The 27,809-nt window shown below is 36.2% G+C and overlaps 3 protein-coding genes across 4 annotated transcripts; all 3 read right to left on the minus strand.

The window, feature by feature from the left end:
* Positions 1 to 1,089: 1,089 nt before the first annotated feature.
* On the minus strand, positions 1,090 to 10,077 carry LOC140762036 (putative leucine-rich repeat receptor-like protein kinase At2g19210). Its single transcript, XM_073099641.1, has 13 exons — positions 9,939 to 10,077; positions 9,216 to 9,780; positions 7,805 to 8,289; positions 5,574 to 5,709; positions 5,417 to 5,488; positions 4,793 to 4,864; positions 4,628 to 4,708; positions 3,448 to 3,611; positions 3,048 to 3,292; positions 2,462 to 2,588; positions 2,202 to 2,270; positions 1,923 to 2,115; positions 1,090 to 1,696 (listed from the first exon to the last, which is right to left on the minus strand). Exons 1-13 carry the CDS (start codon positions 10,033 to 10,035, stop codon positions 1,279 to 1,281), a joined length of 2,724 nt encoding a protein of 907 aa, XP_072955742.1. The 5' UTR covers positions 10,036 to 10,077; the 3' UTR covers positions 1,090 to 1,278.
* Positions 10,078 to 11,236: 1,159 nt separating this feature from the next.
* Positions 11,237 to 18,834, minus strand: LOC140760442 (putative leucine-rich repeat receptor-like protein kinase At2g19210). 2 transcript variants are annotated; one of them, XM_073097495.1, is made up of 13 exons: positions 18,488 to 18,834; positions 17,834 to 18,398; positions 17,098 to 17,579; positions 16,566 to 16,701; positions 16,393 to 16,464; positions 15,587 to 15,658; positions 15,423 to 15,503; positions 14,515 to 14,681; positions 14,121 to 14,374; positions 13,606 to 13,732; positions 12,526 to 12,594; positions 12,212 to 12,401; positions 11,237 to 11,944 (listed from the first exon to the last, which is right to left on the minus strand). In XM_073097495.1, the coding sequence occupies exons 1-13, from the start codon at positions 18,591 to 18,593 to the stop codon at positions 11,527 to 11,529; spliced, it is 2,739 nt and encodes a 912-aa protein (XP_072953596.1). In that variant the 5' UTR covers positions 18,594 to 18,834; the 3' UTR covers positions 11,237 to 11,526. The 2 variants fall into 2 exon arrangements, with proteins under 2 accessions (XP_072953596.1, XP_072953523.1); XM_073097422.1 differs by having other exon boundaries at positions 14,121 to 14,380; positions 18,488 to 18,832.
* A 1,212-nt stretch (positions 18,835 to 20,046) lies between these two features.
* On the minus strand, positions 20,047 to 27,668 carry LOC140764640 (putative leucine-rich repeat receptor-like protein kinase At2g19210). Its single transcript, XM_073103313.1, has 13 exons — positions 27,455 to 27,668; positions 26,808 to 27,372; positions 25,116 to 25,597; positions 24,889 to 25,024; positions 24,716 to 24,787; positions 23,691 to 23,762; positions 23,526 to 23,606; positions 22,574 to 22,734; positions 22,197 to 22,444; positions 21,603 to 21,729; positions 21,215 to 21,283; positions 20,933 to 21,122; positions 20,047 to 20,724 (listed from the first exon to the last, which is right to left on the minus strand). Exons 1-13 carry the CDS (start codon positions 27,591 to 27,593, stop codon positions 20,307 to 20,309), a joined length of 2,760 nt encoding a protein of 919 aa, XP_072959414.1. The 5' UTR covers positions 27,594 to 27,668; the 3' UTR covers positions 20,047 to 20,306.
* Between the last annotated feature and the right edge of the window lie 141 nt (positions 27,669 to 27,809).

Below are 27,809 nucleotides of genomic sequence, written 5' to 3' on the forward strand. Positions count from 1 at the left end.
TTAAATACTAATCATCAAGCATTATCTCATATCAGCAACCGCGTTGTTCTAATTAATATACTAAGAAATTACAAATCATACCTTATATTTTAAATATATTAAAAATTACGTACTCTTTTTTTATTATTGCTGAGAATACTTGGCAATACCTTACGTTAAAGTTTAAAAGTTAGAGGATTTTATCCATCTTAAATGCAAAATAGAGGGCCGTATTTGTGAAGTTGACTTTATTTATAATATAGTCAAAAAATATGGGGCGTTAATTATAAATTTATTATTTATCTATTATATATATGTATTTGCATACCAGGCCAACAGAGAACACGAATTATTATTCCATCAATCCATCAACTTATGGCAAGTCAACGAAGCAACGTAGGCTCAATTTTAGAAATAGCTTAATGTAGGTCAACGGGCAATCAAAGGGAAGTTAATGGTCCTATCTTATCTGTTAGTAATGTTATTATTATTAATCTATCACTCTCAATCGGTACTAATTAACTACGTTAAAGTGGTAGGTACGATCATTGCCACCTGCGAGACGTGAGCGTCTAATCATTCGCTCCATAAGAAGACAAAAGATTAGTATTAGTAAAGAAGAGAATGAAAGGTACGGCTGTTGACTTATCGTTAACAGAAATATTTTAGAAAGTAATCAAAAGAATAATTCCTCCTGTAGAATTGTTAAAGAAATATTCTATGTAAGCTTCTCTAATCATTTGATCAAATTACTTCGGATGACCATCTAAAGGTGGAGAAAGAGAAAAAAATATAAAGGTCATTTTAAGACATACATGGATTATACCGAGGAAATTTCTTATAACTAATGGAAGGTGGTTGCCTCGACCTGAAAATGGGAAGTCAACTTGCAAATATGTCGAATAGAAGTAATAAAGACTAGACTGCATCTGATTGTATGCCGAAAAGAAAAGAAAAGAAAAGAAAAGAAAAGGAAAAAGCGGCTCTCTTCCAATACTTGCACAAATATTTTTATGTAAGATGAACACCAAAAGATGGGAAATAATCGGTTTAAAATCCTAGAAGAATCCCAATTTAGAATGATTGATTACCAGCAGAAGGCACGCAGAAGTTGCTGGTTTGAGGGAAGAAAGGTTTTTATGTTCCCAGAAAAAATTGCAATAGATAAGAAATAGTACAAATTACACAGAAAACTTGAAGCAAGACAGTCCAGACGTGTTGTATGCTCACTTGAAATAAGAAAAGTAGAAAACCAGTTCAGACTACTGGGGAGGAATACATGGGACTGTAGTAGCCAGCTTATCTTGCAGATGGACCAAATGAGGCTGATAGATATACAAATGCACTTTTTTCGCTTATGGGGGTGTCCTCACTGTATAATTCATCGCCCCTCTCATGAGCATTCTCTAGGTTCAAACTATCCTTTAGCTGCATTATCACTTCAGCCATTGTTGGTCTTTGAGCCGAGTTTTCTTCTATGCAGTTCATTGCTAGATCCAGAACATTCCATACAGAGTTAACATCATACCTTCCACGTAGCTTTCCATCCACTATTTTAGTAATATCCCCTCGGATAAGAGCTGGCTTTACGCGTTCTAGGATGTGAACCATCCCTTTGCCTTCCACCATGGGAGGTTCACCAGTAATTATCTCCAATAAAACCACACCAAAGCTGTACACATCACTCTTCTCACCGACTTTCCATGTCTTGTAGTACCTATTATATGAAAAAACTTCACAATTAGCTAAACATATCTGCAAGCAGCTCAAAAGAAAGTTTTCCTGTGCAACTAGTTACAAAATCTTCTTTCCTATTCTTTCATGAGATAATTTATCTCATGCCCATCTTATCATTTACACTGTTGTTTCCTTATCATTTAATAGCCCCAACCCTGTCAACCTCAACTGGCAGAAAATTAAATATATATGCAAAAGAGACTTACTCTGGATCAATGTATCCTGGTGTGCCGACAAGCACCATTGTTGACACTTGTGTTTGTGCATTACCAATAACTGTCTTGGATAGCCCAAAATCAGCTATCTTAGCTTCTAAATTTTGACCTAAAAGAATGTTGCTTGTCTTTACATCTCTGTGGATTATTGGTAGCCTGCAACCTTTGTGAAGATAATCCAGGCCTGCATTGAATGAATAAGAGATGAAATAAACTATGCAGTTTAAGATCTAGTAAAAAGAGACATGAAGATGCATTATGTATCCTGACCCTGTGCAGCTTCAAGGACAATGTGGAGGCGCTCTCTCCAACTCAATGCTCTATCACGACCAGTTCTACCTGTAAGAGCATGAAATCAGTCCACATAAGGATTTAAAACTAGCTTTAAAGTGGTTTAGGCCATGGGGTAGATCCATAGTTGGAGCTGAAAAAACGATCTTCCACAACTAGAGAAATAAACATATTTTATGCATCTATTTTCCACTATGTATGATTATTTAAATAATGACAAAGGGTTTCTATTGATGAACCTCTGAGATAATCGTAAAGGCTTCCCCGAGCCATGTATTCATAGACAAGAGCCAGGTGTTCCCCATCGTTGCAATAGCCAACCAAAGTAACTAGGTTCTTATGATGAACCATTGTCAAATTCTGAGCCTGCAAGACAGAATCACAAACATCATTCTGTAACTGGCATCAATAGGATTCTACCTTGTCAATGTCTGATGGGCTACTCAAAGCATTTTGAAATATCCTTTGACATCATAAAATATTCAGAAAGAAAGACAACAAAAGGGTAATTTCTTTCATTCTATATAACCTAGAAACTGGATAGGTGTTAACTAACAGAATTTTAGATTTAAGGAACACTTTACTACAAAAATAATATCCAAGCAGCATGGAAACTCCAGCAATCAGCACATTTCTACATAGAGATATTTCTTAATTAGTTGAATGCTTTATAATGCATTTGCAGTCTTTGCTAGCATAGAGTGCCTGGAACCCCGGTGATATAAGCTATGGTGCAAACATTTTATTCCAAACTTCATCGTCTAACTGTGACCAAAGCCATATCTTTGTGGGAAACATCTGTATAACATGGTTTAAATTAGTTACCTCAGCCAGAAACTCCTTTCGTCCTTGTCCTGATGTTTCTGAAAGCAACTTAACTGCAACCTCGGTACCATCTTCCAAGTAACCATGGTAGACAGTCCCAAAACCTCCATTTCCGATGATTTGTTCAAATTTGTTGGTAATGTTCGCCAATTGCATGTATGTGAATTGCTTACTCTCAAATTGCAGCTGGTGGTCTTGCACATCCATTTTTCTTTCTGGAACTTCCTCAATAAGTGGCAAGGCATCTGAAACCAAAAGTTCCATCAGAACAGAAGATCATGTGAATTGAGATACAGACGCATATAAAGGGGTCAAGCATATAACTAGTATATCATTCCAATAAAATGAAAATTAGCAATGCAATATTGCACAGATAAGGCTTGCTTGTACAAGAAACGACCTTGTGATCTTCTTCTCAATATACACAAGGTGGACAACGCTACTGCCAGTAAGACCAGGGGAACTATTGAAATGACTACAATGACTGGTGTAGTGATCTTCTTCTTCTTCGAAATATTGTCAGGTGAGAGACCATTGTCGCATTTGCTTGTACCATTGTCAGTCCTAGCATGAGGAGAATTTTATGAAATGTTAGCAGCAATCAATCACAATCACAAAGCACCACAAAAAAAAAAGGAAGAAGAAGAAGAAGAGAGAGAAAACAAGAGGACTGCATTTTTCAAAGTTTATGCAGTTGATTTCATGTTAGGTACAACGACAAGAAAAAAGATTGACCCCTGATTGAAGATAATTTCTGCCCTGCATTAAGACAGTATTTTTTTTTGGACCTCTTATTTGATCCTTTGGCCTTCATCTTCCCCTGGCAAATGAACATCAGCTTCATTTACGAAAGCCAGTATCATCTCATTTAAGCTTTTGAAGAATATGCTGAACCTCTCCAATCTATAATAATAAGTTTTATTTTTTATGAAATTATTCTTAATACTTTAAAATCCTTAGCTTTCATTCTCTTGAAGGCAGGGGAGACGGCATTCTTACCCACCAGACCTTTTCTGTTATTTTAAACTCCTTTTCACTAGTAATATTCAATCCTCAAGGTAATTTTGTAGTCAAGATGATTAGCTCTAGGCAAAGTTTTATCTTTTTCAGCATATATCAGGCATAGTTCATTGAGGACATCTGATTCACCTAACACTTGAAGGGAAAAATTTATTTGAGTCCTTGAAGCTATTCTTTAGTGGAAAGTAACAAAAAATTCTGATACTTGCTTTCCATGGCTTACTTAAGTTGCTTAGCTTATCAAAAATTATTTCAAGAATCTGCAGATTATTGACAGAAACATTATGCTCTCTTCCATCAACTTCCAAGGACGAAATCAACTTTTCCCATTAAAAAATCTAGGATCATGATAATGTTAGTCAGTGCCTCAACTTTAGTGGTCATGTTACTGGCTGGCCATACACCAAACCCATTTTGTTTGGAGAAGGCTTGGAAGAAGAAAGTAACTTTGGAGAAGGCTTGGAAGATAAGGCTTGGAAGATAATGCCATTTGAGTTGACTCTTGCATAAAAATTCAGGGGGTAATCAGATAAAAACATTACTCAATGGAAATTGCATACCTCAATGTAAGCAAGCCCGAAGTTGATCTTTTAAGCAGCACATCAGGGACTGGTCCTGAGAAGCAGTTTCCTGTCAAATTCCTGCACACATATAGATAGCTAATGACCTCCAAAGCTTTATCTCCCCCCTAAATTCCGACCCATGAGCTTGAATTGAGTACTTACAAGACCTTGAGGGAAGACAAGCTTGCTAGATAATCAGGTATTGTCCCATTTAGCTTGTTGTAAGACAAATCCCTGATACAAAATTTCAAGAAGAGAATTGCTGTAAAAACCTTTCCATTGCAGATTTATCTAGTTACTTGGTAATGTAAAAACCTTTCCATTGCAGATTTATCTAGTTACTTCATAATCTAAGCCTTTTGGCTTCTGAAAAACACTATATGATCTGAACAACTAAATTTATAAAATAAAAGATTGTCCTGAAAATAAGTAACGGCATGAAAATTTGCCTTCTTGTCTATAGGTTTTTCTGTATCATGTGAAACCTTTGGAAAGGTCCAACATGGAATGATGTATGGGTATGAAAACTGATCATGAGTTTTACTATTGGATCCTTGTAAATTCAAAAGTTTACACATGCATGTCAGCTCACCATGGTAACTCTGTTGTAAGCTGGTTTCAGTAAATAAATGACAATGACAATGACAATGAGTGATAGGGCATATTAGTACACATATCTCAAAAATATTTGTTCTAAAAATTAAATATTAGATAACTGAAAGAAAATGGCAGATATCACCTATTGGCGGAGAGTGGAAACAATTATCCATAAATGGTCATACTTACAGACTTGTGATTGCTTTGAGCATGGAAAATGAAGTTGATATGTGACCAGTCAATCCACTGGATGAAAGGTTTCTGTAACATTTGAATCCGTTAACTTTACTTATTCTGAGTGATCCCTAATAAAAAAATTCATAAATTTCCTTTCGTAGATACTCACAGAGCTGTGATCCTCGGAGCTGTAGCACTACGGCTACAACTCACGCCATCCCAAGAATACTTTTTTGGAGCACATGGATCACCCATCCAATTTCTCTTCATTTGATATTGTTCCCTTATTCCCATAATAGCCTCAACTGATATATCAAGAAGGAAAAGAAAGAATGTCCACATCAACAAAGCTATCTATAGAATGGCTAAACATTGTAACTATATAAATAGGTATCATGTTCGTTTTAATGAAACTTAGGGATTTCTATAATGATATTATAATATTGTGTAAGGACAAATATGATATTTTCAATGCCAAGCTCTAAACATAATGGCCATCTCTAGGATAAAACCCGAAGAAACCTAAATAATAATTAGATCCTAAAATTATATTGACACGGCAGAAATGTACTCAGCCTTCAAAGTCGTCATTAATCAACTTCTTAAATTCCTGCAAAATAATAAGTCTTCATGAGCTAGACGCCCAGTAGATAACCCACTCTATTAATAATATGTCTAATGACAAATATTAATATATGATATATATAGTAACAAAAAATGAGTCATAACAATATATATAAGCCATCTTGGAAAATAAATAATTTTTTTGTCTCTCTTACTGAATTTCAAAATCTATGTATACTAAATTGAATCATAAATCATTCATATTATCTCATATTGAATAAATCAATATAACAAGAATTAATCTCTGTAAAAATGTGCTATTATGGAAATCGAATTATAAATCATTCATAATATCTCAATTTGAATAAATTAATATAAATAAGAATTGATCTCTGCTAAAAGTGTATATCATTGAAACTCGACAAAATTAATAAAATGTCATATTGTCTCTTTAATAGGTACTCTAATCCGTGACCACATCGTACTACTAGTCATTATCGGAGGCATGTCCGAAACTTTTCGAGATAGTCGATTCTACTAGAATCACAGTAGGTACTCTGCAGTGCCCTACTGACTTTTGTTCTAGCCATTAAGTAAGATTAGAGTCATCAGAATGAAAATCCAAAAATCTTTTTCCTAATTATGCCAGAGTCACTTGGTAGCACGTTGCATCACAACGTTATATTCTAAGAATCTTTTATTTGGACTTATCTTCTTGAAAACAAATTGGTTTTCAATTTTTACTTTTATCAATATTCAATTATATTGTTCATTCTGAATCTCATATATCAAATTCCTTTATCATCAAGATTCTCAATTCTTCTAAATACAATTTATACATGAATTATTCATAAATATGAATACTAATATTTTCTCTAATATATAATATATATATATATATATATATATATATATATATATATATATTTAGTTCTTTTATATAAGTCATGTAAAGAAAACATGAAATAATCTAAAATTTGATCACATTCATGATTTCAAAATTCCTCATTATCTAAATGATTATCTCTATTTATTTATTTATTTTAAATTCCGGGTTGTTATTCTATTGACAATTAAAAAAGAGTCCCAAGAATTTCCAAGTATTATATTGATATTTTGAAGAACTCAGGGGTAATTATGATATTTTAAAATGTTCTAGTGGCAGGTATGACCTTGAATTAAGAACAATCCGATATGATTATATGGAGCTACCTCAGACACTAACACATCAAAGATCCTAAATCAAGAACAATCCGATATTAATACCAGGAGTTGTACATGACAAGTAGTGTTTTGGGGGGCTTTTTACATAATTGTCATTAGAATCTAAATGGTTTAAATGCTATCCAATATAATATCAATACCATAGTTAAAAATTATCTTATTTTATATGAGTTAAAAATCATCGATAAATATTTTACATTCTATACTGATAATATTATAATTGACATGAAATCACTGGACTCATTCTAAATTGCCATTATGGTTAAAATTTCTGAGAATATTCCTAATATGCACCTTAAATTAAATATTTTTAGACCATTTCAAACCATATATATAAAAGAGTGAAATGGTCTTTGCATAGTTGCAGTTAATTTTGAACTCATGGAATTGACAATTTTAAGAGTCCAATGATTTGAATGAGAACTATGAATGCAGTAACAATTGTGAATCTTGAAATATGACAATTTTGTTAACTTAAAAAAAAAAAAAAAAAAAAACCTTTGACCGCGTATAATATAACAAGGCAGAGTAGTCAATACTCTAGAGGCGGAAATCAACAAACATTTCTCTCATGTGGAATATTTGTGACGATCAAAGATATTTTTAACTTACCGTCGTCGAGGTCAGTCATGAGTTCAGGCAGGAGCACGAGGGAGTATGCCTCGAGCGCGTTGAGGAGAGGGGGGAGGGTGGAATTGGTGGTGGCGTTCAGCGAGAAGGTGTACCGAGCACTGACGTCTAAAGGTTTGGGACTGTATATGGAGCCTGTTATCAGGTAGGGTGGTTCGAAGGACGGGAACCAGACCTGGCGGTTGAGGTAGATGTCGAACACCCTCTTGGCGGTCCCGTTGAGGGCTTCGGCCTCGCCCATGTAGAGGACGACGAAGTACTGGAGCGTGGTGGGGCCATCCTCGGAGTCCCAGTAGAACCAGAGCGAGGTGTCGTTCACGGGGACGGCGGCTGTCCGGTAGACGGCGGAGGGAGGCTCGAAGAAATCTATGTCGTAGTTATTGAATGCGGAGGCTGCGGATATGACGCTCCAGTACGGCACGTTGTCCCAGGGCGTCCAGATTCGATCGTACGGGTCGTCCGGGTATCTGTTGGGTCTTCCAGTTACAATCCAAACAAAAGAAGAACAGAAAAGAAGACAAAAAGGTAGAGTGCACCAAAGATGTTTGATACATGGCCTAGCTCACGGCTAATTCTAGGAGTGCACTCAGTCCGTTAAATTCACGCCAATTATGCAAATCCAAAGATCTTAATCGTGCCCATTTTAATCCTACGTTAGACACAATTAGACCATCAAATTCATGCGCAAACGTGCATATGACGCTATAATCAGATCGACCAACCGAGCAACTTGCACTTAACCAATTAAAAAGATATAACCAGGTGTTCTATATCTCTCACCAAAATGCTTGAGGAGAGCTATTCGCAAAGTAGAAAAACGGACAAAGAAAAAAGAAATTCTATAATAGAGCGATTCTTGGGTGCCATAGGGTTAAGTATTTATTAATTAGGTCTAATGAATTATGGTTACGTGTTTAATCGGTCTAATGGAGATTTAACAGCTAAAATCCTCAATGATATAATAGAAACGCGAAAAAAAAAATCAAAAGTATTACCAATTCAATACGTAATTATTTAATTTTAAAACACATTATCTTGCAAGTTATTTTTTGATATTATATAATTTTAATAATTTTTCAAATAAAAGAAATATATATCTCTTTAATTAAGAGTAATATATATATATCATAATAAAGATAGTATATCTTGCATTAGTTTAAAATTAATTTAAATTAAAATTTGATAAAAGATAGAGATGAAAAATTAAATTTAAATTGAACTCAATTTCCTATAAAAGGTAAAGAATTAAATTTAAATTATCTAATATTAAATGATATTTTCTATAATTAATGCTTAATTTTAGAAATTTTAAACAAAAAAAAAAATCGTACAAAGACCTAATAATAATAGTACAAACATAATAATGATGACAATAAATATGGTTAAAGCTCACCTTATTACTGGAGTTGTTTCTGAGGCCATGTTGACTCGAAAGGTAAGAACAATAGATTGAGAAGCATTTGCGGCTGGATAAAGATTGGACTTGAGAGGCCTCATCTCCAACGAAGAAATGAAAGGAGTTCCAGTGCTTGTGTTTATAAGACACACTTGTATGAAGTCAGCCAAGGCAACAGTGATGGCCTCAAATCTATACTCTTTGCTTGCATCAGTTATGTTCACCGTCTTCCAGAAATTGACTCCTATATGGAGATCAAATAGGATTGGATTGTTATCTTGCCCCATACGAAGTCCGTCATAGTTTCCATACATGAAGCTTGCTCTTATAAGATACTTATGCTCTTGGATTACTGGCTTTAAGGTGTAACAATTCCGAGATCCATCAGGGAAGCTTCTGACGTTCAAGTTCTGCACTGCGACTGAGGAGGTTTTATAGTTATTCGCAATATCGTAGTTTGTTCCAGTATCTATAAATTGGTCGTCTGAGATGTACTCCAGTTGTGTCTTGGTATCGTTGTATCTGGAACCACTCGTAATGCCGCAATCTATGCTTATGTAATCTACAAAATGACAGTCGAATTTTCATGTGAAATATAAAAGATCTACTTGGTTCTTCTCTCAAGAAATCTCTATCTCTCTGTATAGGATGTATGCGTGCAGGATGCAACTCTAATTCATGGCGAAGAAAAGAAATTAAGCCTGAGGGCTTATTAATTACCTTCAGAACCTGACTGGCCTGAGACCAAGACACCCATTAGATGAAGCAAGAACCATAACATAATCTTGGGTAAGCTACGGTAGGAGTATTCCTCCATGGCTGTGGCTTCCAGTACCTCTTGCGCTTTAGGAGATCATTTCCTTCCAATTACTCAGAGGAGCCACTCGTGTATGTTTATACTAAACCAACCACCTTGTTCTTGTTACATATTATAAGCTCTTCTAGTTTCACACCTTGTACGTGCATCTTGTGTTTGTTATCGTTTAATAACAATAAACCATGCTGTGCCTTTGACCTTCATTTCATCGGCAGAAAACCTCAAAGGCACACGCTTTACCAATTCCAAGGGAATGGATTCATACAGAGCTGTTGCTTTCGTTGGAGTTGGAAATTACTCGCATGCAGCAACGTGGTAAACATGTGAGACTTTAGAGATGGAGAGATATCCTAAATTTTATATGAAAATATAGTTTAAACATGCAAGGGAATGATAAAATTGGAAGAAAGAAGCACTTTCCTTGCAAGCTTCATTTCTGACCCTGAATTCTATTTCTAATCTCTGACCCTGTTGATGATGATGCTAATATCCTTCGTAGTTTAAAGACAGATATTAGTCGTAGGTGTGTGCCTTTGACTAATATCTCTATTACTTCTACTAGAAAAAAAGAAGTGATTTTTAATTTTATCTCTTAGAGACAATAGTAATCCATGGCATTTAAGGCTGCCTTATCACTTTTCTACTTTAGCTTCACATTTCATTAGTATGATCTACATTACTAATATTAAATATTTGTGTATTTATATTGACCAAGCATATTGCCAGATTTAATTAGTATTGTATTTTATTTTTGAATCAGTACTCATATTTACGAAATAAAAGTGGATATGCAAATGATTATTGAACCTCAAATTGATATAACCCATACGAAACGAAGAAAAGGAAATGGTCCAAGGGATACAGAAAGACAATTGAATAAGAGATTGGGAAATTGGGAGAGCTAAAAAGTCTTTAAAAAAAACTAATATTTTGACAAAGTCAAGGAGAACTATGAGAGCAAATTGGTGACTAAGAACTAGTAAGTTACCAAGTAGAAAATGTTCCTTAAGGCCTTGAGGGTGTACGCCAATGCCAAATTTAGAAGGGTACAGATGTAAGGAAGAGATTCCTAACACTTTGGATTACTAAATATTCCTGATACTCATCATTTGACAAAGTTCCAGAGCATACCAAAATTATCTGGGAAGCCACAATATGCAACACGGTTTATGATTATAGCAATTAAACCAGGGAACGAAACTACTAGGAATTCACCATTCTTTATTTTGCACACAGATATTTAGAACTAAAGTACATATTACAGCGAGTGTAATGCATGAGGTAGAAAAACAATAATAGTGATAAACAAGAAAAGATAAGCAAAAGAATGATAGATGTAGTAGTGTTCTTCCAAGCCACACCTCAAGCAGGATAGGCATCGCATCCAAGCTAATCTCAAAGCTTAAGCCATTAATCTTGATTCAAACCATTTTATCATCACTTTGAAGATGGAAAACCTATGTCAATTGAGAAGAGCCAGACATGAAAAGCTTATCTTGCAGATGGACCAAATGTGCCTGATATATCTCTAAAATCACTGTTCTCACTTATGCCAGTGCGTTCACTGTATACACTATCGCCTCTCACACAAGAAGTCTCCAGTGTCAAACTCTCCCTTAGATGTACCACCACGTCAGCCATTGTTGGTCTTTGAGCGGAGTATTCTTCTGTGCACATCATTGCTAGCTCCAGAACCTTCCACACTGAATTAACATCACACTTGCCTTGCATCCTTCTATCGACAATTTCCTCAATATCACCTCTGTTCAGCATTGGTTTCACACGTTCTAGGATGTGAACCTTTCCTGTGCCTTGCACAATGGGAGGTTGACCTGTAACTATTTCCAATAGAACCACCCCAAAGCTATATACATCACTCTTTTCGCTGAGTTGCAATGTCCTATGGTACCTATATATGAAAAAGCTTCAATATTAGACATTTGTAAACAGCTCAAATAGAAAAATGTTTGCCTGCAGATATAATGAGTAAATCTATCTATTATCCTTTCATGAGACATTTTTATTATGCTCATCTTCTTAACAAATAAGTTACTTCTTTGCAAAATTGGATGAGAAAGATATGGACTCCTATTATTTACCCTGTTATTTTCCTAGTAGGCAAAACCCACCAACTTTAATTGGCAGAAAATTAAATTGTGTGGAAACAGGGACGTACTCCGGATCCATGTAGCCTGGTGTGCCTACGAGTGCCACTGTTGATACATACTGCGCATCACTGAGCACTGCCTTAGATAACCCAAAATCAGCTATCTTAGCCTCTAAATGATGGCCTAAAAGAATATTGCTAGGCTTTACATCTCTGTGAATTATCGATTGTTTGCATCCTTTGTGCAGATAATCCAGGCCTACACCACACAATAATAATAATAAATTAAAAAAAATTAAAAATAAACAAAAAGAAGGAAGAAAAGAACCGTGTAGCTAAGATCAAGAAAGAAAAAGACATATAGATACATTACGTATCCTGACCTTGTGCAGCTTCAAGGGCAATTTGGAGGCGCTTTCTCCAACTCAAAGGTCTAGTGAGCCCAATTTTACCTATAAGAGCAAGAAGACATTCTAACATTTTTTGCATGAAAAATGTCTAGCAGAACCTTATCATTAAAGTGATTTTCAGAACTCTTATGTCATTCCACAATTGATGACTTCCACCACAATTAATCTATCAGATATCTTTAACTGCCAAGTTGAAATGCTCAATGGTACATTCTAATGTGCAACAAAGTAGAGTCGATTTTAGATACCATTTGAGAAAGTTACTACATAATATATGACTTGGGAGAATATGTTGATGTGTGAAATGAGAGCTAGCTTAATTACTGTGGAATGCTTTAGCATTCTTTTTAATCTTTCTAACATACAACACTTCTAATTTGGAAAGAATTACTGTATTAGAGAACTCGAGGGGATGAAAGAATAAACAGATATGAAATGTGATTAACTGCTCTACAAAGGACAAAATTATACAACAGGGGGCTTTCCAATGTAACTCGACAGGCTCGTTGGCAAATGGAGTGATCTATTTCTAATTGCAGTTTAGGCTCATGCAATGGAAGAGCAACACTTTAAGAAGTCCTCTAGACATTGGAATAGTCAATGAAGGAGAAAGTCTATGATTTTAATTTAGGCTAAACTTACAAGCAAAAGCCAGGCCATTATTTAAACATCTTATATTAATCATGGCCATGTTAGCCCTCTATATATAATACCTATTTTATCTAATTAAGTTCTGAATCAGAAATCTATCACAGGGCTTAAAAGAATGTCTATTAGTCTAATTGTTCAATGTCTGGACCAGCTGAAGTGGCTCAATCATGACATGAGATTTTAAGGATAAAAGATCTAAGAACCTCCATCAGATGCCTCATTGTTGCATAAAATAGTGCTAATATGTATTTCAAAAGAACAAGGTAAAAAATGGTTGGTAGTTAGAGATAAAGGATCTACCAATGACCTGAAAAACATCAGGAAGCATCTACCCCCAACTATATACGAGTACAAAGGATTAAGATTTTAAGATAATGGCAGAGGTTCTTTCTCTTTGCAAACCTCTCAGATGATCATGAAGGCTTCCCTGAGGCAGGTACTCGTAGACAAGAGCCATGTGTTCCCCATCATTGCAAAAGCCAACCAAAGAAACTAGGTTCTTGTGATGAACTTTTCTCAAATTCTGGGTCTGCAAGAGAGAATCCTAAACATTGTCAGACAGAATACTGCATAACTAGAAGCATCAAGATTCTAGTTCAGTGGTGCGATAGTGCTACCACAGCATTTTGAAATATCTGTTTACATCTAATAGTTCATATACACCTTCAGCAAGAAAGAAAACTCTGTAATGTTTTCACTACTTCACATTGCTACAAAAGATTTTTTCTCAGTGGCATGCTTGGCAATTTAATTTTGGAATCCTTATACAGCATATGGAATGCAATCACCATTCCTATGATCCAATATAAGCTCTATACACGTATTTGCTTTAAAACTTCATCATTACACATTTACACTGTGCCAAAAGCCATTTCATTCCTGAGAAGCAGATGTCTAACTATATTCAAATTAGTTACCTCAGCGAGAAACTCCTTCATTCCTTGTGATGACCACCCAGAAAGCAACTTGACTGCAACCTCAGTGCTACCTTCTAGGTAACCATGGTAGACAGTCCCAAATCCTCCTTGTCCAATGACTCGTGTAAATTTGTTGGTAATGTTCTCCAACTGCAGGTATGTGAATTGTTTACTCTCAAGCTGCACCTGACAGTCTTCAAGATTCATATTTCTTAGCAGAAATTCCTCAGTATGTGACCTCCCAGCATCAGAAACTGCATCTTTTGTACAAAAGGAGATGATGAGATATGGACCATAAATGAAGGAGTAAATGTAAAACTGGTAAAGTACATAGTAAAACGAAAAAGAGCAAGGCCTTAGTTCAGTAATAAGGCTTATCATTACAGGTAGCAACCTTTCTGCCGTCTTTTTGATATCAACACGATGCATACCGCCACTGCCAGTGCTAATAACACCACAGGGACAATTGAGACAATTACAATGACCGGTGTAGTTAACTTCTTCTTTGTAATAGTCTCAGGAGTGAATCCGTTGTCACATGTGTTTGTACCATTGTCCATTCTAGAATCAGGAAAAGAATTTAAGGTTAATGCAGTTCACTTCATTGCTTCTAGAACATTTTTAAGTTAGCAAGCACAAAAGACATGATCTTAGTATTGTATTTGCCTCTTCTCCCAAAGTGTAAAGCTGAGTCTACCTTATGTATTATAATATGCAAATAACTTTTTGCCTCCTCCATGATCTTGGTATTGTTTCCTAACTCATTAAGTATCTAATAACAATAGAATATAAGGACAAAGTGATAGAATAGGCATTTATTTTCCTTTTTGAGTGAATGTTGAGGCATATTTCATATAAGATGTCTGGTCACATTATACCTCAGCACAACAGTAGAGACTAACAAGTGGCCTCAAATGCATGACTTCCTATGAATGACGAAACTGTTTAGCCTATAAACAGTATTTGTAGAAGGTGCAGAATTATTGAAAGAAGTATTACATATCTGCTGTTCAGCAATCCTTAAGCAGGGCTGACCACAGTTATGTTATTCAGTGCCCTGTGCCAGTGCTTATGATACTGAATGCCCATACAACAGTGGAATTGGATCTAGGACTATTCATAACTGATGTATGTGACCCAATATTATGGGCAAAAGGTTTGGAAAATGGTGATGGTACTACTAATAAAAAAAATTAGGTAGCGTTTTCTCAATAAGTGGATTCTCATACAGGATGACGTAAACTACAAAATAACTGATTAAACATTACTAAAAGTACTCAAGGAAAATTATAATTTACAAACCTTAATATAAGAAAACCTGCAGCTGATCTTTTCAGCAGCACATCAGGTATTGGCTCAGTGAAGCAGTTGCCTGTTAAATTCCTGCACAGATCAGATAGCATTAAACTATCAAATCATTTTTTGTGCCCTAAAATATAACTTCTAAGATTGGCTTGAGCACTTACAATATCTGGAGGGAAGATAAGTTTGCGAGAAAACCAGGTATTGTCCCATTTAACTTGTTGTAAGACAAATCCCTGAAACAAAATTTTACAAAGATAATAGTTGTAAAACCTTTCCGTTGTTAGTTCGCATTTAACACTAAATGATCTTAACAACTAAGTAAAGAAAATTAGGAGCAGTATGAATGTTTAAAAGCTTGTTTTAAAGGTTTGTCAGTATCATGCAAAACCTTCGGAAAGTTCAAACATGGAACACCATATGTGTATTGAAACTGACAATGACTTTTACTATTGGATCCTTGTAAATTAAAAAGCTTACACATGATGTGCCGGTTGAACATAGGAGTCTGTAGTTACTGGTTTCAGTACATAAATGACAGTGATTGGTAGTGAATCATTTGCGTGCAAAGCAAGCTTACAAAGTGATTGCGTTAACCTTACAGTTCTTGACTTCGAAATTACTTGGCTGTTTACAATTACAATGATTGGTAGTATGCATTTACATCACAAATGAATGATGCCCCAATAATCAATCTCGTTTAAGGTGAGTGCCAATTGATGCTAAATACTCTTAAGTAGTACATTTCAAGCATCTCTAGATGGCAGCAACTAAATTAAATATCAAGTGACTAACAGTCAGACTTCATGTGGTCAAGATTAATTATTTAATTTATGTTGACAAGAAAATTAGTATGCAGACCTCAAAAATGTTTGCTCTAGCAATTAACTACTAGAAAACTGAAAGAAAATAATACATATCATCAACTAGCAGAGAGTGAAAAACATTATCAATGGTTGGCCATACTTACAGACTCTTGATTGCTTTGAGCATGGAAAAAGAAGTTGATATGTAACCAGTCAATCCACTGGCGGAAAGATTTCTGCATCATTTAAATCTGGTAGCTTTACTTCTCCGATAAATCTATAACAAAAGTTAATCTGATTAAGAATTTTCATTTTTTTTACTTTCATGGATACTCACATAGCTGTGATCCTTGGAGCATTAGCACTATAGGTACAAGTCACGCCATCCCAAGCATATTTTTTTGGAGCACATGGATCACCCATCCAATTTCTCTTCATCTGATACTGTTTCCTAATTGCCACAATGGCCTCAACTGAAACCTCAGGAAGGAAGAGAAAGAATGTCCACATTAACAAAGAGAGATAGACTGGCTAAACTTTGTAATTATGTAAATAGGTATAGCGTTTTTGTGCAAGGACAGATGTAATATTTTAATGGTCAAAATAATGTATTGGTAAATATAATATCTTACAACATTACAGTGGGAATTATGAAAGAGTCGCAATAATCTTACGTAGTTATGATACTACGAAGAATCCTGGGGGTACTTATGATATTTTGAAATGTTTCCGTGCAAATATGTGAAAAAGCCTAAGGCAAGAACAATTCAATATGAAACTAGCTCCGGTAGTAACACATCACGATTCAAAGGAGTAATATCAAACATCTATCGCACATTCACGATCAAAGAGACGAAGACTCATCTTACCGTCGCCGATGTCGGTCATTGTCTCGGTTAGGAACATGAGCGAGTAGATCTCAAACGCGCTGAGGAGAGGAGGGAGGGTGGAGTTGGCGGTGGCGATAATCGAGAACTCGTACCGGCGATTCACCGCCAAATTTTCGATGCTATGTACGGGGCTCGACAGGAGATAGGGGGGCGAGTAGGGCCCGTACCACAGAGCGCCATTAACATATATGTTGAACTCCCTCTTTGACCTCCCCGTGAGGACTTGGATCTCGGAGAAGTAGAGGATGGCGTAGTACTTGGGCGAGGTGGCGCCATCCTCGGACTCAAAGTTGAACTGGAGAGAGGTGGAGTTCAGGGGAATGGCGGCGGTCTGGAAGACGACGGATGGTGCCTCGAAGAGATCGTCTGGGTAGTTGCTAACGGTGGAAGTGGTGGATATCGTTATCCAATCTTCGAAGATGAGGGGATACCAAATGCGGTCGTGCAGGTCGCGCGGGTACCTGGAAAGATTGAGTACACAAAAGCCAGACTGGACTGTTAAAGGCACATGCAGCAATGTTGTTCGATACTTGGTCAAACTGAGTTTTATTAGCAAGTTGATCAAATAATTAAATAAACAAGTGCAATTAAACAAGAAATCGAAGATTGGATCTTATTCAAGCCAACTGCTGGCCCAAAACATGCACGGATACCACTCCTAACAAACAATGTGTTGGAAAATAATATTAACTTTGAATAAATGGTTAAAGTAGACCTTATTACTGGAGTTGCTGAGGGTGCCACGTTTGCTCGGCCGTAAAGGGCAAGAGATTGAGATGCATTAGCAGCCTTGTAGATTGAAGTCTTGAGTGGCCTCATCTCCAACGAAGAAATGAAGGGAGTTCCAGTGCTTGTGTTTATAAGACACACTTGTATGAAGTCAGCCAAGGCAACAGTGATGGCCTCAAATCTATACTCTTTGCTTGCATCAGTTATGTTCACCTTTGCCCAGAAATTGACTCCTATGTGGAGATCAAATAAGATTGGATTGTTATCTTGCCCCATACGAAGTCCGTCGTAGTTTCCATACAAGAAGCTTGCTCTTATAAGATACTTGTGATCTTGGATTGCTGGCTTTAAGGTGTAGCAGTTTCGATCTCCAGCAGGAAAGCTTCTAACGTTGTAGTTCTGCACTGCAACAGTGGAAGATATGGAACTCGTGGAAAGGTTGTAGTTTGTTCCAGTATCTACAAATTGGTCATCCGAGACGTACTCAAAGTTTGTATCTTTGTCAAGGTAGCTGTAATCACTACTAATGCCGCAATCTATGCTTATGAAACCTACAACAGAGAGGATCAAGAAAAGGATGAAGAAGTTTTCCAGTGAAACGGAAAGTAGAAAAAGCAAGAAGAGCTGGGAGGTTAATTACCTTCAGGGGTTGGTTGGCCTGCGACCAAGAGACCCCAAATGAGAAAGGACCATGTTACCACTGCCATCCTAGCCAAGGTCGAGTTGTACAGGTGCCCCATGGCCATGGCGATGGCCTCCTCTAAGGAAATGTCGTACCCTTCTACTTCTATAGGAGGTCTCACACCACGTTGTTCTTAAAATTATTAAAATTTGGTAGTCTTCAAGTCACAACCGCATGCAAGAACATGACGAGTCAACTGTGCAACGTAGGCTCCACATGGATTCGTAATAGTTAAGTTGCTCCTTTCGTCACAGACTGACTATTGGAAGTCAACGGGTGAGAGAGATGGAGGAGGAACGGACCCCCAAAGGGTACACGTGTACGATTCGGATCCTCTCTAGTGAGACACCTCGTGGAGTTTTAATTAGTAATTGTTAATAGGTTGACTTATCTGTTAAGTATTTTTCAAAGTGATGTCGCATCGCAGATATAATCATATAAATATAATCTCTAGTGTGCTGTTTTAGAATCTAGAAATAGTCACCTAACTAAAATATTGCCAGCGTAACTAAGCGTAATTGGTTTCTTAAGTAAGCTTCTTGAGAGACAGAGTATGCTATTTGACAGAGTCAAGGGGTACAATGAGAGCAAATTGGTGACTAAGAACTAGTAAGTTCCTAAGTAGAAAATGTACCCGAGGCCGTGAGGGTGTACGTGAATGACAAATTTAGAAGGGCACAGATGTAAGGAAGAGACAAATAGCACTCTGAATTACTAAATATTCCTGATACTCATCATTGGTCAAAGTTCCAGAGCACAACAAAATTATCTGGGAGGCCGCAATATGTAGGATGAAAGAGTAATTATTTGTGAATAGGCAACACGGTTTATGATTATGGCAATTAAACTAGGGAACATAACCACTTGGAATTCATCATTCTTTATCTTGCACATATATTAGAGTATAAATTACAGCGAGTGAAGTGAACGAGGTAGAAAGACAAAAATAATGTAAGTACGAAATGAAGAAGTAATATTCTTCTCCGACGCACTTCAAGCAGGATAGACATCACACATAGTGAAATCTGAGCTAATCCCAAAGCTAAGGCCATTAATTTTGAGTCAAACCATTTTATCTTCACTCTAGATAAGATCAGCTTAGATTATTAGATTTCAAGTTGATATAAACCATGTGAAAACAAGAAAGGAAATGGTCTAAGTGATACAGAAAGACAACCGAGTAAGAGATCGATTAACTGGGAGAAGGCTAAAAGTCTTGAAAGAAAGAGTATAATATTTTGACGAAGTCAACGAGAACTATGAGATTAAATTGGGGACTAAGTTGAAAATGTACCTGAGGCCTTGAGGGTGTACGTGAATGCCAAAGTTTAGAAGGGTACAGATGTAATGAAGAGATTCCTGACACTCTGAATTACTAACTATTCCTGATACGCATCATTTGTCAAAGTTCCAGAGCATACCAGAATTATCTGGGAGCCACAATATGTAGATGAGAGAGTAATTTGTGAATAAGCAATGCGATTTACGATTATAGCATTTAAACCAGGGAAGATAACTACTTGGAATTCACCGTTCTTTATTTCGCACACATATATTTAGAACTAGAGTACAAATTACAGCGAGTGAACTGAAAGAAAGACAACAATAATGTAAACACGAAATAATAAGCAAGCCAATGCTAGATGAAGTACTGTTCTTCCAGCTACACTTCAAGCAGGATAGACATCTCACACAGTGTGAAGTCCAAGCTAATCCCAAAGCTAAGGCCATTAATTTTGAGTCAAACCATTTTGTCTTCACTCCAGATAAGATCAGCTTATCTTGCAGATGGACTGAATGTGGCTGATATATCTCCAAAAGCACTGTTCTCACCTATGCTGGGGCGTTCACTATACGGATTCTCCCCACTCATACAAGAAGTCTCCAGTGTTAAACTCTCCTTTAGATGTACCACCACGTCAGCCATTGTTGGTCTTTGAGTGGAGTATTCTTGTGTGCATATCATTGCTAGCTCCAGAACCTTCCACACTGAATTAACGTCATACTTGCCTCTCAGCCTTCTATCGATAATTTCCTCAATATCACCTCTGTTGAGCTTTGGTTTCACACGTTCTAGGATGTGAACTTTTCCCATGCCTTGCATAATGGGAGGTTCACCTGTAACTATTTCCAATAGAACCACCCCAAAGCTATATACATCGCTCTTTTCGCTGAGTTGCAATGTCCTATGGTACCTATGTATGAAAAAGATCTGCGATTAGACATCTCAAATAGAAGAACGTCTGCATGCAGATATAATGAGAAAGTCTATATATTATTCTTTCATGGGGCACTTTTATTGTGCTCATCTTATTAAGAAATAAGTCACTTCTTACAGTCTCGAATGAGAGAGATATGGACTTCAATTGGTAGAAAATTAAACGTGCAGAAACAGAGACGTACTCCGGATCCATGTAGCCTGGTGTGCCGACAAGTGCCACTGTCGATTCATACTGCGCATCACTGAGCATTGCCTTGGATAGCCCGAAATCGGCTATCTTGGCCTCTAAATGATGGCCTAATAGGATATTGCTGGGCTTTACATCTCTGTGAATTATCGATTGTTTGCACCCTTTGTGTAGATAATCCAGGCCTACATCACGTTAAGAAAAAACCAATATGGAAAAAACCGCGTAGTTTAAGATCTAGCATGAAAAGACATACAAATGCATTATATAAACTGACCTTGTGCAGCTTCAAGGACAATCTGGAGCCGCTCTCTCCAACTCAATGGTCTAGCAAGGCCAGCATTACCTATAAGAGCAGGAAGACACTCACTCACGTTTTCTTGAAAATATATTGCAAGGCCTTCTGGGTAAAATGGGTTTTAGAACTCTCAGCTATGTCATCCCACATTTGACGGCTTCCACAACAATAAAGCAATCGGATATACTTAACTACTAGAAACCTTTTTAAAATAGTATTAGTATGTATTTGGGAAGAACAAGGTAAAAACTGACTCGTATTTAGAGATAAAGCATATACCAATGACTAGAAAAACAACAGGAAGCATCTACTTCCACAATTACAAGGGATTAAGATAATGGCAAATATTTTCTTTTTCTTGCCAAACCTCTCAGATGATCGTGAAGGCTTCCCTGAGGCAGGTATTCATATACAAGAGCCATGTGTTCCCTATCATTGCAATAGCCAACCAAAGAAACTAGGTTCTTGTGATGAACCTTTCTCAAATTCTGAGTCTGCAAAGAAAGAATCCTAAATGTCAGACAGAATGCTGCATTTCTAGATACAACAAGTTCTAGTACAATGGTGTGATAATGCTACCACAATTTTAACGTCCAATAAGTCTCATACACCATAGACAAGAATGAAAACATGGAGTTAGTTTCATTTATAGTGTAGAATGTAGATAACTGCTAACTCATAGAGTTTTAGTATTAAGTAACAATCCACCAAACAAATGATATTCCGATGTAGGAACTTTGAAATGTTCACATTGCTTGAAAGATATTTCTCAGCGGCATGCTTGACAACTTAGTTTTGCAATCCTTGTACAGCAAATAGATTGCCTACTCAGTACTCATCCCTGCTATGCTCCAATATTAGTTATATACAAACTAATTTATTTAACACTTCATGGTCACACTGTGTTAAAAGCCATCTCTTTCCTGAGAAACTGATGTCTAACAAGATTCTAATTAGTTACCTCAGCTAGAAACTCCTTCATTCCTTGTGATGACCATCCAGAAAGCAACTTGACTGCAACCTCAGTGCTACCTTCCAAGTAACCAAGGTAAACAGTCCCAAATCCTCCTTGTCCAATGACTCGTGTAAATTTGTTGGTAATGTTTTCCAACTGCAAGTATGTGAATTCTTTAGTCTCAAGTTCTTCAAGACTGATTTTTCTCAGAGGAACTTCCTCAGCTTGTGGCCTCACGGCATCAGAAACCAAACCTTTCATACAAAAAGGGATCATGAGATATGAACCATATATAAAGAAGTCAAGCATATAACTGCTAAAGTAGACAGGTAAATCGAAAACGAGCAGGGCATTAGATAAGGCTTATTGTTACAAGTAGCAACCTTGCTGTCTTCTTTTCGTTATCAACATGTATCCGACCACTGCCAGTGCCAGTAGGACCACAGGGACAACTGAAATAGTTACAACGATCGGTGTAGTTAACTTCTTTGTACTATTCTCGGTAGAGAAACCATTGTCACATTTGTTTGTACTGTTGTCAGTTCTAGCATCAGGAAATTTTAAAAATATCAGAAGAAAATCAAGATCATGAGCTGAAACAAAGGTACAAGCTAGAAGGAAAACATTTTCAAACTTAATGCAATTCACTTAATGTTAAGTGAAACAAAAATGATGACAAATTCCACCTCATTGCTTCTGAAATTTTTAAAGTTCGCAAGCACTGAAGACATCATGATCTTGGTCTTATATTTGCCTCTTCCTCCAAAAATGTGGCGCTGAGTCTACCTTCTATGCATATATATCCACAACATAATCTTGTTTCCTAACTCCTCAAGCACAAATTGTCTTTGAGGAAATATAGGGTTATAGTTCATTCGATCCTTGAAGCTTCTGTTAAGTGGAGACTAACAAAAGCCTCTGTTGCATAACTTCCTATGAACTACCTGAACTGTTTGGCCTATAAAAAATATTTGTAGAGAGATGCGGATTTATTGAAAAAGAAGTATTACATATGCTCTGTCTGACCAAGCCAAAGAATGAAATCAAGATACTTCTACTTCTCTTAAGTAGCTCTGACCACAGTTCTATTACTCAGTGCCCTCTGGCAGTGCTTATGATATTGAGTGCCCCTACAACAGTGAAATAACGGGACATCAAACTGACATATACGACCTAATCTTGTTGGCAAAAGGTTTGGAAAATGATGATGGTACTTATAATGATTACAAGTAGAAATAGGGGAGCCTTTTCCCAATAAGTGGCTTCTCATTTGGAATTATGCAAACTATAGAAAAAAATAATATTACTCATAAGTACGCAAGGAAAATTACAAACCTTAATTTCAGAGAACCTGCAGCTGATCTTTTCAGTAGAACATCAGGTATCGGTTCAGTGAAGCAGTTGGCTGTCAAGTCCCTAAACAGATGCAGATAGTATTAGACCTCCAAATGTACTTTTACTCCTTAAAATATGATTTCTAAGACTGATTTGAGCACTTACAGGAACTGGAGGGAAGATAAGTTTGCTAGAAAATCAGGTATCGTCCCATTTAACTTATTGTAAGACAAATCCCTGAGACAAAATTTTAACAACAGAATTGCTGTAATTTCCATTGCAGATTTATCTCATTTTAATTTGCTGTAATATAAGTTTTTTTTTCTCACTTTATGCAAACACTATACGATCTGAACAACTAAACAAAGAAATCTAAAGATGATCATAAATGAAAGAACAATATGAATGTGAAACCTTCCGATTTCCGAAAGGTCCAACATGGAATAATGTATGGGTATCAAAACTGAAAATGAGTTTTATTATTGGATCCTTTTTTAATTCAAGAGTTTAGATCTGATGTTCCTTCTCAACATGGGAGCTCTGTAATAAACTGGTTTCACATATAAATGGAAATATCTGGAAGGGCATAATTTGCATGCAAAGCAAGATTACAAAGTGATTTGCGTTCGCATACAATTATTGACTTCTGAATTACTTAACACATATGCAATTCTCATGGTTGTTTGCAATTATGATGATTCGTAGGGCATCACATTTACATCACAAACAAATGATGCCCCAAAGATCGATGTTATTAGAGGTGAGTATCAATTGATGCTAAACACTTTTAAGCAGGGATGGTATCAAATTGTGACTTGTGAGCCGCTCATGATACATTTCGAGTGTCTCTAGATGGTGAAAACTAAATAAATTGCATGTTAATAACAGTCAGACTTCATGTAAGCAAGATAAAATTTTCAACACCTAACTATGATGCTAGCAGATGCATCAATCTGTTCATGCTCAAATGAATTATTTCAATGAGTTAAGATTCCATTAATATGCCAGGGTTTTTCTTTATCACGTATACAAGGGAATTAGTACAGAAATCTCAAAGGTGTTTTTTTTTCTGACAATTAACTACTAGCAAGAAAATAGCAGATATTGTCTCCATCACATCAACAAGAAGATAGCATATATCCCCTATTGGCGGAGAGTGAAAAGCATTATCAATGTTAGGCCATACTTACAGACTCTTGATTGCTTTCAGCATGGAAAACGAAGTTGATATGTAACCAGTCAATCCACTAGAGGAAAGGTTTCTGCAACATTAGAACTCCGTTAACTTTACTTATCCAGAGTGATTTCTAATAAAAATTTAATATTCCAAATGTTCTATAAATTTCCTTTGGTAGATACTCACAGAGCTGTGATTCTTGGAGCACTAGCACTGTAGCTACAAGTCACGCCATCCCAAGCATACTTGTTCGGAGCACATGGATCACCCACCCAATTTCTCTTCATTTGATACCCTTCCCTTATTGCCATAATGGCCTCAACTGATACCTCAAGAAGGAAGAGAAAGAATGTCCATATTAACAAAGAGAGATAGAATGGCTAAACTTTGTAATGATCGAAGACAATACTTACCGTCTCGGAGATCGGTCATACTCTCCGTGAGGAGCATGAGCGAGTAGATCTCGGCAGCATTGATGAGAGGGGGGAGGGTGGAGTTGGCGGTGGCATTAAGAGAGTAGTTGTATTCGGTAGACCCCCAAAAAGGGTCGACGGTGTAGACATAGTCATGGCTGAAATAGAGCGGGGAGTAGGACCCGAGCCTTAAATCCCCATTGCGGTAGATGTTGAACTCCCTCTTCTCGCTCGCTGTGAGCTCTCGGATCTCGCAGAAGTGGAGGAAGGCGTAGTACTCGGTGTTGACATCCTCGGAGTCCCAGGAAAATTCGAGCGGGGAGGAGGAGTTGGTGGGGACGACGGCGGTCTGGAGGACGGTGGCGGGGGCCTCGAAGATGTCGTTTGTGCCTTTCGCAATGTCCTTGGTAGTGTCGATCGCGGTCCAGGAATCGGTGAAGATGAGGGGAATCCAGATGCGGTCGTACGGGTCGTCAGGGTACCTGAGGAGAGACGCAAAGATGTAGCAGCATGCAAGATGTCTTATTTTAAATTTTTTCACCAAAATATATTACTGCTTGAGTTTATTACTAAATGGTCTAATTAATCGTAAATCTATTAAAAATGCTGAACTTATTAGTATTTTATATATATAACTTTTTTAAAATTTAATCTTTTAGCGGTTAAGTTAAAAAATATTTAATAATAAAAATACTGAATTGATCTACATTTTTTAAATAATTTCTTATGTTGCCGTTAGTTTTTTTTCTTCTTCTTGTCGTCTTTTTTTTTTGTTATTTTATTTTTTTTTCTCTTTTTATCTTAATTTTTTATATAAGCTTTTCTAAATGCTCTTTAATTAATACAGTGTTAAAAATAGTTTGAATAAATAACAATTCTTTAATTAATATTTTAAAATTAGAACTTAATCTGTATTACATTATCTACTTAAAAAACTGAAAATTACTATTAAAATTTAATACTTAAATTATAACTTCTGTACTAAATTATAAATTTTTCTTTCCAAGAAATTTCAAATTTGAAGAAACTCCAAATACAAAAGTTTTAGATTATGATATCACAAATTTTATTTAATTAATTTCATAATTTTTGGTCATCAGATGATTATATTTAAATACTTTTTTGAAACAGTGCTAAATTGAAATTTTGTACTTTAAGTACAAAATTTTTATTTAAATAATAAATTTAATACTTAAATTATAGAATTCTAATTTTACATAGTTTCGAAGAAATAATCTCTTGCATATTTAACTATTAAAATTTATATAAAGTAAATAATAATCATGCAGAATTATATTTTTAGTTATTTAATTAATTATATTACAATTATCTCTGATCAAATATCTTATTTTATTAATTAAAGAGTGATTAGAAATATTTATATAAATAAAAAAAAAGATTAAGAGATAGAAAAAGGAGCTGTAGTAGAAAAAAAATTAGCACTAGCATAGAAAATAGAAGATAAAAAGGATAAGTACTGAGCTATTTATTTCTCACTTATAGTGTCTGTCAATATTTAATGAAGTACTAAATGACAAAATGAGCCAAATTAAAAAAAAGAATAAGGCTTAAGTGCAAGAAAAATCAAAAATTGCCCAAATAAAAAACCAAGCAGATTTTTGGTAAAAAAAAACCATAATAATAATAGTAATAATAATAATAATAAAAATCCGATGGTTACTTAAAGCTCACCTTATTACTGGAGTTGTATCTGAAGCCATGTTGACTCGAAAAGCAAGAACAAGAGATTGAGAAGCATTTGCAGCCGGATAAAGAATAGACTTGAGCGGTCTCACCTCCAGTGAAGATATGAAGGGAGTTCCACCCCCAGTATTTATAAGACACACTTGTATGAACTCTGCCACGGCAACAGTGATGGCTTCGTATCTATACTGCCCACTGGCATCAGAGATGTTCACCTTCTCCCAGAAATTGACCCCAATATGGAGATCAAATAGGATCGGACTATCATCTTTTGCACTATTATTCCCATCGTAGTTCCCATACATGAACCCTGCTCTCAGAAGATACTTACGACCTGGGATTACTGGCTTTAAGGTGTAGCAATTCCGATCTCCATTAAGAAAGCTTCTAAGGTTACGGTTCTGCACTATAACATCAGAAGTAATGTAATTCTCGGCGATATTGTAGTTTATCCCAGTATCTATAAATTGATCATCCGAGACGTATTCTAGTTTTGTGTTGGGGTCGTTGTAACTGTCACCGCTGCTAGTGCCGCAGTCTATACTTATGTAACCTGCAAGATGATTACCAAAGAGTCCGACATCCACTATGAAAATTGTTCAAAAATAAAAAGGAAAGAGAGGCTGAGAGGTTACCTTCAGTACTTGGCTGGCCTGTAACCAAGATGCCCATGAGAAGAAGCAAGCACCATAAGCTAAGGTACGAGTACTCCATGGCTATGACTCTGGTTTCCTGTACCTCCTCTGCTTTAAGGTATTGTTTCCTTGCAACCATTCGAAGTGGCCATTCTTCTGCATTTATACCAAACCACCTTGTTCTTATTATCTAGTTTCACACCACGCCTTTTGCTTTTTTTATTATCGTTTACACCATTCTTTTTTTGTAATAACTAGTTTAAGACATCTCTATGAATTTAAACAATGGAGATGGTGTTTATAAAGTCCGGTGCCATTTAATAACGACAAACGAGAAGACTTTCTTTTTTAATCA

The sequence above is a fragment of the Typha angustifolia genome, chromosome 1 (assembly GCF_048772165.1).
Source record: "Typha angustifolia cultivar Huaian chromosome 1, ASM4877216v1, whole genome shotgun sequence".
Classification (NCBI taxonomy): domain Eukaryota; kingdom Viridiplantae; phylum Streptophyta; class Magnoliopsida; order Poales; family Typhaceae; genus Typha; species Typha angustifolia.

What these genes read in the sequence shown, in the direction of transcription:
- LOC140764640 (XM_073103313.1), bottom strand. Translation starts at nt 27,593, where the DNA reads ATGGTTGCAAGGAAACAATACCTTAAAGCAGAGGAGGTACAGGAAACC. An exon ending in AACGAAAAGAAGACAGCAAG is followed by an intron (nt 22,445 to 22,573) that starts GTTGCTACTTGT and finishes TTTGTATGAAAG; the next exon opens with GTTTGGTTTCTGATGCCGTG. An exon ending in CCTTCACGATCATCTGAGAG is followed by an intron (nt 21,284 to 21,602) that starts GTTTGGCAAGAA and finishes CTGCTCTTATAG; the next exon opens with GTAATGCTGGCCTTGCTAGA.
- LOC140762036 (XM_073099641.1), bottom strand. Translation starts at nt 10,035, where the DNA reads ATGGAGGAATACTCCTACCGTAGCTTACCCAAGATTATGTTATGGTTC. An exon ending in TTGTCTTCCCTCAAGGTCTT is followed by an intron (nt 4,709 to 4,792) that starts GTAAGTACTCAA and finishes ATATGTGTGCAG; the next exon opens with GAATTTGACAGGAAACTGCT. An exon ending in CCAGGATACATTGATCCAGA is followed by an intron (nt 1,697 to 1,922) that starts GTAAGTCTCTTT and finishes TTCATATAATAG; the next exon opens with GTACTACAAGACATGGAAAG.
- LOC140760442 (XM_073097422.1), bottom strand. Translation starts at nt 18,593, where the DNA reads ATGGCCATGGGGCACCTGTACAACTCGACCTTGGCTAGGATGGCAGTG. An exon ending in AGGCCAACCAACCCCTGAAG is followed by an intron (nt 18,399 to 18,487) that starts GTAATTAACCTC and finishes TCTCTGTTGTAG; the next exon opens with GTTTCATAAGCATAGATTGC. An exon ending in TTATCTTCCCTCCAGATATT is followed by an intron (nt 15,504 to 15,586) that starts GTAAGTGCTCAA and finishes TGATCTGTGCAG; the next exon opens with GAATTTAACAGGCAACTGCT.